Here is a 15567-nt window from a genome sequence, read left to right on the forward strand (position 1 = left end):
AAGAATGGGTAATTTATGTACAAACATTTATTAACTGTGACGATTAGCTAGTTTTTTCGAAGATGTATATATTAGATTTTGAATGTTTTAAAGATGAGGATATTTGAGATGAATGTATATATTAGATATTTTTTGTATTGAAGATTATTTTCAGGTGCTAGTATCGTGTAAAAAACAAATTGTGGATTGAAAATAAATGATTCTCGCCGCGGCGAACTATACTTCTCGCCGCGGCGAGACAAGATACCGAGAGCAAGCAAATTAGAAATCTTAGTCTCGCCGCGGCGAGATTTTTTCTTCGCCGCGGCGAGTTTTTAAAAAAAAATTCATCGCCTTCCTACAACGCATTATATCCGTTGTAGAATCATCTCGCCGCGGCTAAGATTTGACGTCGCCGCGGCGAATTTCTCGCCGCGGCGAAGTATATTTTTCGCCGCGGCGACGTGCTTCTACAACGGATTGAATATCCGTTGTAGAATGTTCTCGCCGCGGCTCGGAACGTACCTCGCCGCGGCAAATAACTCGCCGCGGCGACGTATAATTCTCGCCGCGGCGAGGTCCTTCTACAACGGAATATCAATCCATTGTAGAAGCACGTCGCCGCGGCGAATAATATACGTCGCCGCGGCGACATGTGTGAAAATATTTTAAAATTACACAATGGAATTAGACCGTTGTAGAAGCTTCTACAACGCTTAAGATTCCGTTGTAGAAGCGTAGTTTCTACAACAGATAATTAAGCGTTGTAGAAAGCTGTTGGATTCTACAACGGATTTTTAAGCGTTGTAGAAGCTTCTACAACGCAGGATTCTACAACGCTTAAGAAGCGTTGTAGAATCATTCTACAACGTTTTTTAAGCGTTGTAGAATCCTATTTTTGTAGTAGTGACTGTTTTTTAATAATAAAATTACCTTCAAACTATAATTATTTTTGTAGCATTTTGGTTAATTTTAAACGAATATTTTTTTTATTATGAAAACGACTTAACGTATGTGTACACTAGAATACCTTATTTATGATTTGGATTAGGGTGTTTACTGTCCGGTTCGGTCTAAAATCGGTCAAAAAATCAAATCGGATCAGTCTAAACAGTTTAAAAAATTAAACCGGACCGGACCAAATAAAAAAAAAAAAAATCGGATCGGACCAAACCGGTTAAAACGGTCCGATCCGGTTTAAACCATTTCAGACCAATGTAGACCGTTTAGACCGTTTTAGACCGGGGCGTTTTAAACCATTATACCGTTTTATTTTAACCTATTTTTATTTATATTTTAATAATAATTGATTTGGTTCACTTTTAGACCGTTTTAGACTGGGCTATTTTAGACATACTTTCTATTATCATTTTTTAAATACTAACCGGTCCAATCCAGTCCGGTCTGGTCTAAATCACGGTTTAAATTTTTTAGATCGGATCGAACCGTTTAATTTCTAAATACGTAATGAATGCAAGAATATATACTATTGGATATTGGCACCCTGGTTTCGAGTTTTCTACAAGAAACTCGAGAAGAAAGTGGTCTTTTTTTTTTCTTTTTCTTTTTTTCTAGTCGTTATCTTTTTATAAAGAAAGCACACGTGGTGTTTATTTGTTTAATGGAAACATATCTGATGTGCATGCCGTATTTGAACTTTTATGCAAGGGATATTTGAACTACTTTTGAACTGTCGAGAACCGTTTATTATATATTAAATAAGATTAAGTGCTTCTGTTCATCACTATTATTTAGACCAAGTATTCTTCCGGTTTAAAGTATGAAGACGTAACTCAAATACTTTGGTACTTGTTATCCATACTTTTTCCAATTGGGGGTAGTTCTCGAGTCATTAAATCGCTATGAATATAATAGTTAGAGATGAACTTCGGTTAGCTTTCTAAATTTCAGTTGAAAATTGTTTAAAAAATGGTTAAGTCATTAAAAGTCTAATTTAAAGCTCCGTCCTAAAAGAAATAAACACAAATTCTAAAAATTAAATAAATTTTTTTTTTAATTCGAATATATGTAGTTAATTTTTATTAACCACAATTAATTTAAAATTTACCATATATCAACAATAAATATTCACTAATGTCAAAACAATTATCTCCCGAACTTATTAAAAATAGAAGTTTAGATCACAAGCTATATGTATTTTTAGAGTATAAAAAAAAAGAGAACAAACATTTAGATTTTTGCGAGAGTGTCATCGCCGAAAATCTGGTCTTAGGTGTGTATTTTACTATGTTGTTATTGATTACCATTGTTGGAGTTTTGTTTACAGAGTTGTTTTATATTGTTCTCATTATTGTAAAATACGCATTGTTATAAACGTTGTTGAAACACTGGGAATAGTTGTACGAAAAGGTCAATTGAAGCTCATCATTGTTATAAGCAGTTAGACTTACTGGTAAAGAGACTAACTGCTAATTTGATTAGCATCAATCAACTCTGTGATAAAGGTCTGATTGTCAACTTCTCTAAATAGGGTTATTATAGTTACCAAAGATGAGTTGATAATGATGAATGGGACCAAATCCCCATAGTAATTGCTATGTATGGAATGCTCCCTCCAATGTTCCTTTTACTGCTTGTCTAGTAAGCAGAGAAGTTGTCACAGATTTATAGCACAGTAGGCTAGGATATCTAAATCTGAGAGCATGGCAAAGATTGTTTCCAAGGAAGCAATTCGTGGTCTCCCAGAACTCAAGATCAAAGAAGGGAAAATCTATGGAGAGTACCAAATTGGAAAGTAGATTAGAGCCTCTCGCAAGTTGGTAAAAAGTTTTACCACCAACAGAGTTCTTGAGCTTCTGCATATGGACTTGATGAGGCCTATGCAGGTTGAGAGCCTTGGTGAAAAAAGATACATTTTTGTCTGCGTTGATGATTTTTTCAGGTATACTTAGGTTGAGTTTTTGCGTGAAAAGTCAGATGCCTTCAAGGCATTCCATTCTTTGTGTCTCAAGTTGCTACATGAGAATAAATCTAACCAGTTAAAACGGTCCGGTCCAGTTTAAACCGTTATAGACCGGACCATTTTAGACCGTTTAAACCGGACCATTTTATTTTAGCCCACTTTTTATTTATATTTTTCTTAAATAATAACCGAACTGGTTTTCTTTTAGACCGTTTTAGACCGGACCGTCTTACACCAGACCGTTTTGGACATATTTTTATTAATTTTTTTTATTTAAATACTAACCGGTCCGGTCTAAACCGCGGTTTAGACTTTTTAGACCGGACCGGATCGTTTAAAGGTTTAAACCGGATCGGACTGGTGAAATTTTAAACCTTTTAAAACCGGACCAACGGTCTAAAAATCAACGGTTCGGTCCGGTTTACGGTTTTTTCGCGCCGCCCTAGAACTCGCTAGAGATGAGGATGAGGTGGTCACTGCTTCTAGCCTGTCACAAATGGTGTCTCTAACATCAGCAACAACAATGATGAAGAGTCAAACACTAGAGAAGAAGAAGATGTCACTATTCCAGTAAGAAACCTCCAATAGAGTCAAGAAGAATCATCACACTGATTTCATCATTGGAAATCTCAATGAGGGACTCACGACTCAAAGAAAAGACCCGGTGAATTACTTGTAAATGATTGGAAATATCTGGTTCACTTTCAAGATTGAGCCAAAGAATGACACTGAAGCTCTCAATGACGAATTCTGGGTGAGTGCCATGCAAGAAGAAATAGTTCAGTTTGAGAAAAAAAATAAGGTGTGGAAACTTGTTCCAAGACCTACATCACAGAATGTCATTGGCACAAAATGGATCTATAAAAACAAGTTTGATGAACATGGAAATGTTACCAGGAACAAGGCTAGACTGGTTGCTCAAGGGTACATTCAAGTGGAAATGATTGATTTTGATGAAACATTTGCCCCAATAGTCAGACTTGAAGCCATTTGTCTTCTTCTTGGAATCTATTGTCATCTAAAGTTCAAGCTCTATCAAATGGATGTGAACAGTGCTTTCCTCAATGGTTTCATTAATGATGAATTTTTTGTGGAACAACCTAAATGGTTTGTTGATCCTAAATCTCAAACCATGTGTTCAAGCTCAGGAATGATCTCGATGGCATAAAGCAAGCTCATCGTGTTTGGTATGAATGTCTTGCAGAGAATCTAACTACAAATGGTTACTCAGGAGGTGTCACTGACAAGACCTTGTGTTGGAATCGATCTAGGGTTTAAGAAAATAATTAACGCTTCGGTAAGCGGCGGAATTTTAAAAATTTTCTTTTACAAGTAAAACCAGTTTTTACTAACCTAGACAAAAGAGCAAGTACACGGAATTAAAAACTATTATGAGCTAAGAAGTTTACTAACCTTTCTTGAAGCTTGATCTTTGAGAAGCTCTTAGAAAGTTGCAATGCTCGTCTCCCCTCGCAGCACGTCCCTCTTTCTTTCCTCGGCACCTCGAGCAACCACGAAAGTTTCTATCACTAAATCACTCGAGAGAAAAGGAATTAGTGAGTGGGCACTTTTAAACACTACGACTTAAGAATGAGTCTTGAAGTCACAGAGCTAAACACTAGGTCGAATGAGGACCTAGGTGCCAAAACAAAAATCGAAAATAAACTAGAGAGAGAGAGGAGTTCGGCCACAATGTCTAGAAAGAGAGTCTCTCAATCTCTAACTTGTGTGGAATGAATAAAATGAAGGGAATGAGGGTCCTATTTATAGGAGAGGGGTTGGCCTTGGAAAGAAGTAGTTTCCTCTTATTTTCCAAGCCTTTATGAGCAATCTTTTATTACCCATTCCTATCAACATAGGCGCCCACCTCATTCAATCCACAAGGGATTAGTTTCCTCTTTTGTTTCCCTTCTTGGTTGCCTTGGTCGATTCTCCTTGTTTCCTCATAGAGGAAATTTGTTTCCTCTTTTTCTTTTGGCAAGTATCTTGATACATTTATGCACAAAATAATCTCTCTTTCTCTTGGGTATTTGGGCGCCCATTTCACATCTAGAAGGAGCTTCTAGAAACTTCTTCATTTGTTCATAACAACATGAGAAAGGCCCATTAAGAATTTTCAATAAAATTGTTATGAAATGAAATTAATCCACAAGGCCCAATTAATCTTATTATGGCCGAGTGACATTAAGTCATCAAATGAACTTGTCAAAAAAATTTATTGACATTCATTTCATCATATGTCTCAAAAGACAAAAATACCATTTTGACAATTTTCGTTCTTGTTTTGACTTAGCTTCCAGTTTAACTATTCCTACTCGATGTGATTCGTGACAGTGACCTCATGGACCCAAATGAACAAAGCTTGAGCTAAACACTTGGACTCAAAAGTTCACAAACATTTTCCAAGTTTAGCTTAATGCCAACTGACTCCACTAAAGAGTTGACACTGAAAATCTCTCGGTTCAAATGAATTTATTTTCTACTCAAGAATTCAACCTAATTATGATGAGCGGATCCACTGAATATTATCTATGTTTACCCTTCATGAATGTCATCAGCTAGTCGGGATTTACTAAATTACCATTTTACCCTTCTAGCTGTTATTTCCTCAACTCCTTTGTCGCTTGTGAATAAGTTAGAAACAATGTATTGACGATGAGCTAACAAGTCACATTGTTTCATCCAAAAGAGTCAGGACTCAATTTGGACACTGGCCAGTTCATTTATTCACACTCCAAGGAACAAAGCATGAGGTGACATACATTGCATTTCAGCAATCTTGTACATGAATTCCATATCTATGAGAACTTCACAAAGTTACTCATGACATTCTCACAACTTAGTACTTCACCAATAGGCCCTGTTCGGAATCACATAGTGAGTCCGAACTCTGATTTTCTCAAATGAGAATACTAAGCTGTGAAATGGCATGTCTCATTTCAGGATTAAGGTAAGCATGATGCAATTCATACATAGTGACTTCGAGACATAAGAGGTTAAATGGTTTGTTCTTATCTTGTCTCTAGAAGTGCACTGGTCAATTCAGTACCTTCGGAAGATACCTAGAAGAACTATAGAGTCTCCAACTCTCAATGCCTCATAACCAGACATCATAGATTCTTCTAACAATCATACTGAGGTCAATAGTCCTTTGACCCTTAGATTGCGAATATATCGTGTTAAGCAAACTACGAAGAGTTTGTTCATGCAAATCTAGATTTGTCTCTTCGTAAGTTGTTTAGTTTGTTTATGGACTAAAGACTAATGTTTTATCATAAAGCTTCAGACAATGAAGATTGAATGAACGTTTCAAATTTTTATTAATGAATAAGCAATTACAAGCAAGAGTCTTCATGAGACTATATTACATCAAATGTACACAAATATACACTACTACTCTTCTTGTGGGCACCATTGACAACACCTTGTTCATTAAAAAGTCAAATTATGAGATGATGATAGCCCAGATTTATGTGGATGACATTGAATTAGGCGGGATGTCACATACTATAGTGGAACATTTTGTGCAATAAATGCAGTCAAAGTTTGAAATGAGCATGGTTGAAGAGCTCACTTACTTCTTGGGATTTCAGATCAAGTAAATGGAGGACATCATATTTATTTCACAGAGCAAGTATGCAAAGATGTAGAAGTTGTTGATCCAAGTCTCAAATAGGAGCATGATAGGTAGTCTTCTCTGCGTATTGCTAGTAGACTAGATATTGTCTTTTATATAGGTGTGTGTGCCATGTACCAACCTACGAGGACTTCTACTGCTACTCATTCTAAGATCTCTAAGGATAAAGATGTAGAAGTTGTTGATCCAAGTCTCAAATAGGAGCATGATAGGTAGTCTTCTCTACGTATTGCTAGTAGACTAGATATTGTCTTCTATATAGGTGTGTGTGCCATGTACCAAGCTAATCTCAAGGATAGCCATCTGAGTTTTGTCAATAGGATGATCAAGTATGTCCATGGTATGTCAAAATATGGAATACTGTACTCTCATGACACCAACTCGTCTCTGGTTGCATACTGTGATGTTGATTGGGCAGAGAATGTTGATGATCGAAAAAGCACATCTAGTAGACGCTTCTTTCTAAGAACAATCTGATCTCATGGTTCAACAGGAAACATAATTGTGTCTCTCTATTTACGGCAGAAACTGAGTAAATTGCAGCAGGAAGCAACTACACTCAACTGGTTTGGATGAAACACTGAAGGAATATGATGTTCCACAGGATGTCATAACACTCTACTGTGACAACCTCAGTGCCATCAGTATAGCAAAGAATCCATTCAACATATCAAGACAAAACACATTGATATTCGTCATCATTTTATCAGAGATCTTGTTGATTACAAAGTCATTTCTCTTGAACTCGACATCACATAAAATCAGTCGGCGAACATTTTCACTAAGGCTCTTGATACTGCTTGAAATTCTAATTAGTCACAAGGACAAGATGTCACACACAATGTATTGACAATGTGTCCGACAACTTGCTTGCACACAGATAATGGATGAACAACAAACAGTGCGATAAAGAAGATACACACGATATGGTTACCCAGTTCGGTGCAATACACTTACGACTGGGGGCATTCTGCCAGTGGAAATGATTTCACTATCTTGTAGTCAATAGTACACGCAAGGTTTATATAGATTACAATCACCAAATCAATAAAACCTAGATACTATTATCACCAGTGAATACCTAGCCAGGGACTCCCCCTGGATTTGAGCTCCGCCTCAATTCCACCCTTCGAGCAACCGCCCGTGCTCGGATGACTTTCAGTCTTCAACCGTTCGTGAGCCTTCAATCACGAGAACATAGAACCCAACTCTCACTGACACTCAATCTTTATGGAATAGTGTTTGAGAGAATACACCACTATTAACAAAACACAAAGCCTCCCAATCCGCCGGTCTTGCACGTCTAAGAGCTCTAAGTATTTTATCAAAAGCGTCAAGGCTGCTAAGGGGGAGCGCATGACTTTTATAGCAGCTGTACAGTCCTGGAAGTGTATCTAGGGTTTCCTTACCCAGCCTCAAACGAATATCTCATAATAAAGTCCCAGCGAGGCAATCTGTCAATACTGGAAACTTGCCTGAAATAAAGTCTGCACACAGGAGGAAGGATGTTTCACCAGAAGTAGGAGCATGACGACCGACATCTTTCCAAACAACTTGCACTAAAAAATAAAGCCAACATATAACGTAACAACAATCTCCCCCTTTAGCTATTTTTTTGGCAAGCACTTCCAGGAATAGTTCTCATACAAGCGTCATGACCAGAAGAAAAGAGTAAAAAAAAGACCTCATGACACCTCTCCCCCTGATTGCCTCAAAAGAATACCAAAGGTAGGGATGGACCAAAACAGAGGGAGAAACAAACACAGCCTGAAAAGGATGAGAACTCAAGCAAACAACAGTACATATATCACCAAAAACATGAGAGAGGTTTTACACACCATCCATAAAACAGTCTGAAACACAAAATAAACTGTAGCGAAAACCCAACAGAAAGATGTCTGAAAATAAGTTAGATTATACAGACCAGATCATAAAAAGAAAGGGTAGCAGAATTAAGTCCAGGCACCGTCGTCCTTATCACCAATATCATCCTAGGTACTGTCATTGTTCCCTTCATCGTTCTCAGACTCCTCAGCATCTTCAGAGTCCTCAGCATCAACAGAATCATTAGCAGCATTAGCTTGTCTTCGCTGAGTGGCGGTAGCATCACTAGGAGGAGCAGTAAGAACTCGAACAAGGGCTTCACACTTGGACTTCCTGTTAGAGAGAGTCTCGATAGTCTTTTTGAGAGCTTCAATCTCCTCAAGGAGTTCTTTCAGCACATTCCTATGAACCTCTTCAGTCATTGAACTCAAATTCAGTTTGCTCCCAGAGATGTCAGATGTCGCGACTGAAGGTCTGACAAGGTCACGAGCATGTTTCCCCTCGAAGAGCTTGTGACTGAAGTTAAGAACACCAGGTCTTTTTCCCGCAACATCTGTACTTCGCAAAATATTCTTGTTTTGCTTGAGCAGAATAACAATGATGAGGGAAGGGAAACCTATGGGAAGCTTCACTGCAAAGGATTTGGCATGTTTTGCCAAGTGATCAATGACAAATTCACCAAAATCGAAGGAGGAACGGGTACCTATCTGGTAGATCAGACATGCTAGATCCGCATTGATACTAGACCCATGTGAAGAGGGGGCCCAGTTAGCGATGCCGATGCGATAGAGAATTGAGTATTTGGCGGTGAGATCAGAAGAGGGAAGCGTTCCCTTAGATGGCCAGACTTTGGTTTCGTCACCAGTATTATCTTGAGAAATGATGTTTAGAGAGGGTACACGATCAGCAGTAATGATTTTCTCTCGACCAAGGAACTCGTTGATAACACCAGGAGAGATCTCAAAACAGTGTCCTCTGACGAAGACCTTTCTGAATTCTGCATCATCTGGAACATCGAAGGATGAGGAGAGATGTACGACAAATTCCTTCACCAAAGCCAGATAGAATACCCCTATGCTGGTGATAGTCCTGAGCATCTCAGCATCGTGCAGAAGCTCTATGACGCATCGATCTTGAGGGCCTCAGCGGACAATTCCCTTTCCGAAAAGATGGCTCGGTGATACACATACCTCCATTTGAGGACACCGTCTTCCTTATGAAACGAGACATTGTCCAAGGGAGTTGCAGGGATATTCTTTGGGAGCTTTTGCCCTTCCACGGATCTCTTGTTCCCTATTCTAAGAGAAATCACTGATTCCTCTTCTTCAACATCAGCGACCTCGTCAACAGGAGACACAGGAGTCTCAGCGGGCTTCTTTCCTCGCTTCTTTATCATGCCAACCTTTACTTTCTTCTTCTTCTTTTCTGGGATGGGAACATCAGGAACACTTTCTTCCAAAATCTTTCTCTTCTTCTTTCTCTTCTCCGACAGAAGAGTGGTGATACAAAGGTCGTCGTCTTTCTGGATTTTCTCCTTCAGAGAGGCAAGAATATCTTCCCCAGCATCCTGACCTCTATCAGTCTCTTCCTCATGCCTCAGAGAAGAAGATGTTAGAACATCTTTCAAGACATCTCTACTCAATCCCAACATACCGCCAATAGCATCAATGGGAGGGGGCTCTTGTTCATCGAGAAGAGAATTCAAGGTATCACTGTCCCTAGGGTTCTCATCAGAGGGAAATGAGGTTTCAAGATTACCTTGCACAACTTCGTGAGGGCTTTCAATGGGAGACCCGCGGGTGAGGGTTTCTTCTTCGGCAGCAACGTCATCTTATCTTCTTCCTTCAGAGGAGCTACTGGAACTGACTTCTCCAGTAATGTCGGTGATAGAGAGAGAGGATTTCTTGAGCATGGCCTTTCTTACGGCGGAGAGTGAGGGGTTTGCAGGAGGAATTGATGACCCAGTTATTGCACATCCGGCCTGACCATCGGCACGCTCACTGGATCGCAATCCTCGAACCCGGACACCGTGCTTGTTACTTTCCTGCCCTGGCTTCTTTGACTTGACATCTTTCGCCCTCATTGTGGTTTTCTCTTTCTTAGAAGGAATGGTGGTGTTGATACCGCTTTTGGTTCCAAGCATTTTGAAGAGAATTTCAAAAAAACTGCCACACAAATAACCATCGAGATGGGTGAAAGCGCGAATTAGAGAAATAATGGAAAAGAAGAGCGATGAAACGCGAAAAATTTCAAAGATAGAATAAGAGGTAACTTCCCAGTCTTTCTCGAGAATGGAACCGTCTGCATGTATAAGAAACTGACAAGGATCAACACGACGTCGTGACATGGAATGGGCCTTGATCCATCTCAAGCCCAAAAGAATAAAAAGTGGCATTTTAGCCCGGCAACACAGTCGAACGGGCCAACCAGAAAAATGGGCCCATGAGAAAACTTTCACGAAACACACACGAACAAAAATCAGAGAAGTACCAGCTTTGACAACATAGAGGATAAAACCAAAATTCCCTCCAAAATCCAGTAATTGCTATTGTTCAATCACACACAATCCTAGGGAGGATCTGAGATTTTCAAACCGGTTAGCATCCAAGGCCTTAGTGAAAATGTCTGCGAGCTGTTTTTCGGTGTGAATATATTCGAGTTTGATCTTTTTATCTTCCACAAGATCTCGAATGAAATGATGTCTGATCTCTATATGCTTGGTCTTACTGTGTTGAACTGGATTCTTTGAGATGTTGATGACACTGATATTGTCGCAGAATGAAATCATGACATCTTGTCCAACATCATATTCAGCAAGCATCTGTTTCATCCAGAGGAGCTGAGTACAACTGCTCCCTGTTGCGATGTATTCAGCCTCAACTGTGGACAGGGAGATGCAGTTTTGCTTCTTGCTAAACCAGGAGATGATATTATTTCCTAGGTAGAAACATCCACCAAAAATGCTTCTTCTATCAACCGTGCTACCTGCCCAGTCAGCATCACAGTATCCCACAAGCGTAGAGGAGGTATCATAAGTATATAAAAGACCAAAATCAGCAGTTCCCGAGATATACATTACAATTCGATTGGCTTGAGCCAGATGGCTAGCTTTGGGGTTAGCTTGATACCGTGCACACACACCAACAGAGTAGGTTATGTCAGTCGGCTGGCAGTGAGGTAGAGGAGACTACCAATGATACTCATGTAGAGGCTTTGATCAACAGATTCATCAAGCTCATCCTTAGTGAGTTTAACATGAGTAGCGGCGGGGGTCCGCTTGTGAGAAGATTTTTCCAAGCCAAACTTTTTCACAATGTTTTTAGCATATTTACTTTGGGAGATAAAGATACCATCATTCATTTGCCTGATCTGAAAGCTCAGAAAATAATTAAGCTCACCAACCATACTCATTTCGAATTCAGACTGCATTTGTCTTACAAAAAGATCCACCATCTTGTTTGACATTCCTCCAAAGACAATATCGTCAACATAGATTTGAGCTATCATGAGGTTGCCATCCTCCTTTATGAACATGGTTTTATCAACTCCCCCTCTGGTATAACCATTCTGCACAAGAAACTAAGTTAGTCTATCATACCATGCCCGAGGTGCCTGCTTTAGGCCGTAGAGAGCCTTTCTAAGCTTGTAGACATGTTGGGGAGAGTTGGGATCTACAAAGCCTTTAGGTTGGGCAACATAGACTTTCTCATTCAAGTACCCGTTGAGGAAAGCACTTTTAACATCCATCTGGAAAAGTTTGAAGTGGAGATGACAGGAGATGTTAAGCAAGAGTCTGATGGCTTCAAGTCTCGCAACAGGGGCAAAGGTTTCATCAAAGTCCACACCTTCCACCTGCGTATAACCCTGCGCCACAAGTCTAGCTTTGTTTCGAGTTATATTGCCATGCTCATCAGATTTATTTTTAAATATCCACTTAGTTCCAATGACATTAATATTGTCATGTTTAGGAACTAGCTCTCAGACTTCATTTCTTTCAAATTGAACAAGTTCCTCTTGCATAGCATTAATCCACTTTGTCATCAGCATCAGTCCTGACATTAGGGCTCCCAGAGGAGATGTCGTCCAAAGTGTTCTCAGCATCTTTCCTGACATCTGTGTTGCTAGGAAAAACTTCATCTGCATCATTAGTACAATTAGAAACAGCATGATCATCATTAACTACCACATTTATGGATTCCATCATAGACTTAGTGCGTTTGTTAAAAACACGATAGACTTGACTATTTCTATAATACCCAAGAAAGATACTTTCATCACTTTTAGGATCAAATTTGCGTCGAGGATCCCTGTCAGCAAGGATATAACAAACAAAACCAAAGACATGGAAGTATTTCACATTGGGCTTTCTCCCCCTCCATATTTCATAGTGAGTGATAGTAGTACCTGAGCGAATAGTGACTCTATTATGAATATGGCAAGCTGTATTGAGAGCTTCGGCCCAAAAATGAGCTGGAATGTCTTTGGAGAACATCATCACTCTAGCCATTTCTTGAAGGGTTCGATTTTTCCTTTCTACAATCCCATTTTGTTATGGTGTGATGGGAGCAGAGAATTCATGAGCTATTCCTTCTCCAGTGCAAAACTTAGTAAAGCTCATATTCTTAAATTCCCTCCCATGATCACTCCGTGTTCTGATCACTTTGCCAATGTTTTCTCCTTTTTCTCTCCGAACCTTCTTGCATAAAGCTTCAAAAACAGCAAAAGTGTTAGATTTCTCACGGATAAAATCAACCCAAGTATACCTGGAGTAGTCATCCACACACACAAACACGTATCTCTTCCCTCCAAGACTCTCGACCTGCATCGGTCACATCAGATCCATGTGAAGAAGTTCCAGGACACGTGATGTGGTAAAATGTTGCACCATCTTGTGTGACTTCTTGACTTGTTTTCCAATCTGGCATTCACCACAGATTCTTCCTTCAACAATCTTTAGATCGGGGACATCGACAATGGCCTTCTCAGAAACAATTTTCTGCATGCTCCTAAGATTCAAGTGACCAAGCTTTTGATGCCACAGCTTGGCTTCGTCAACTTTGCTCATAAGCCATTGGTTGGCCTGAGCGTTTGAGGCGGGAGTCCACATGTAGCAGTTGTCACGAGATCTGGTACCTTTCATAAGTTCATCATGTTTCTCATTTATCACCATACACTTATCACGAGTAAAATTGACACGCAAATTCAGATAACAGAGCTGACTAATACTGATAAGATTAGCAGTAAGACCTTCTACCAATAAAGCATCACTCAAACAAGACATACCAGGATAATTTAGCTGACCTTTATCCACAATCTTGGCTTTCACTCCATCACCAAAGGTAACATGACAGTTAGAGTAAGGTTTCACGTTGGTCAGGAAGGTATGATCACATGTCATGTGGCGAGAGCAACCACTATCGAAGTACCAGTCGCTACCGGTGGACGCACTCAGAGATGTGTACGTAATGTTGGCATGGTAGGATGTGTCTTTTACTCTCCATTCCAACCTTGTAGATGGTTTTCGGCGAGGAAAAGCATTCCTGTGAACGAATTTATGCTGATGAAGATTTCTCCCGTATAACCGATAGCAGAAGGGTCGAATATGGCCCCTTTCTACCGCAATGATGGCAGACCCAACGAGGTCTGTTGACAAGAGACCTGGTTGGTCCAGAGGGATGTTGCTGATATTGTTCTTGAAACTTGTCACCATTAGATGTTTGAGGCATGTTTCGCGACATCTGGCTAGTAGGCTTTTGGGGAACAAAAGTAGTGTGGGATGAGGAAGCACCATGAGTATATCCAAGCCCATTCATGTTCTTTGCAGGTTTTTCGATGGTGAGGATTTTGTCAAGGCTGTCTGTGCCGGAGTTCAACATCCTGACTGATTTAGTCATCTGATCCAGCTCCCCATTTAGACAGCTGACTTCCTTTTTCAGATCCACAATGATGTCTAAGAGCCTTGCCTTATCTTCAGTCAGTGTGAGAATAAGAGCACTCTGCTTGTCGAGAACGTGGGATTCTTCAACCCATTTGGTGTGAAGAATATTGTATGCATCATTCATGGCATCGTCAGATAGTCCCTCATCTAGAACAAATATCTGAGAGGATTCACCAGATTCATTAACAAATTGACGAGTATAAATAGAAGCTGTGAAGGCCACAAAGTTACTTATCTGATCAGAGTCGCTATCTTCATCTTCTTCATCCGATAGAGTGGCGTTGTATCCTTTTTTCTGCTTTTTGAGGAAGTAGGGACATTCCTTCTGAATATGTCCGAAACCTTCACATTCATGGCACTGAAAGCCTTTTCCTTTTCCAGAGCGTTCACCACTTTTACCGCTCCTGTGAGGGTTAGCATTCTTCTGGAATCTTTGTTGAAAATTGTCCTTGACATCTTGCGAGACATTCTTTCCATTCATCTGATCCTTTTGTTCATGAATAGAGCTTTTGAGGGCCATTCCTTTGTGTTTCTTCTCCATCTTGGGCAGAGAAAGCTCGAATGTCATGAGAGATCCCATGAGTTCATCAAACTTCAGAGTTTTAAGGTCATGGACTTCTTCAATAGCCGTGATCTTCATTTTGAATCTTGGACTTAAAGCCCTCAGAGTTTTCCGAACAAGATCTTCATCGGTCATGGGTTTCCCGAGAGAGTAGGATTCGTTAGCAAGGTCTCGGATGCGAACATTGAACTCAACAACTAATTCATCTTCGAGCATAGTGAGAGCTTCAAAGTTTGTTTGTGAGATACTGCAGCTTCTGCTCACGTACTTTCGTGGTTCCCTCATAGGCAACAGCAAGAATTTCCCAGGCTTCTTTGGCACTTGTGCAGGTGTTTATAAGCCTGAAAACATTTTTATCAACCCCGTTAAAAATGGCATTGAGTGCACGAGAGTTACCCAGAGCTGCCTCATCTTCAGTAGGGGTCCAATCCTTCTCGGGTTTTGGACCTGTAGAGGCTCCCTTGTCATCAACAGTAACTGGGGCTTCCCACCCGTGTATCATAGCCTTCCAAGTTTTGCTGTCAAGGGATTTCATGAAGGCGCTCATGCGGGCTTTCCAGTAACCATAGTTGGTTCCATTAAGTACTGGAGGGCGATTGACCGAACCTCCATCTCTAGAACTATCCATATCTGGTAATTAGAAAAAAAAATCCAGGAAACCACCAAAAGATCTAGGTGCCTGCTCTGATACCAATTGAAATTCT

General features: G+C 40.0%; 1 protein-coding gene across 1 annotated transcript; it reads right to left on the bottom strand.

Moving 5' to 3' along the window:
- Nucleotides 1–8530: 8530 nt before the first annotated feature.
- Nucleotides 8531–9460, bottom strand: LOC149379178 (uncharacterized). Its single transcript, XM_089603967.1, has one exon. The coding sequence runs from the start codon at nt 9458–9460 to the stop codon at nt 8531–8533; it is 930 nt and encodes a 309-aa protein (XP_089460093.1).
- Between the last annotated feature and the right edge of the window lie 6107 nt (nt 9461–15567).

Source organism: Urtica dioica, chromosome 12, assembly GCF_054948205.1.
Source record: "Urtica dioica subsp. dioica isolate 48M chromosome 12, U.dioica_male_clone48M_v1_H2, whole genome shotgun sequence".
Lineage (NCBI taxonomy): Eukaryota > Viridiplantae > Streptophyta > Magnoliopsida > Rosales > Urticaceae > Urtica > Urtica dioica.

Bases quoted from the DNA above. Each gene is read 5' to 3' on its own strand.
- LOC149379178 (XM_089603967.1), bottom strand. From the start codon at position 9,460: ATGCTCAGGACTATCACCAGCATAGGGGTATTCTATCTGGCTTTGGTG.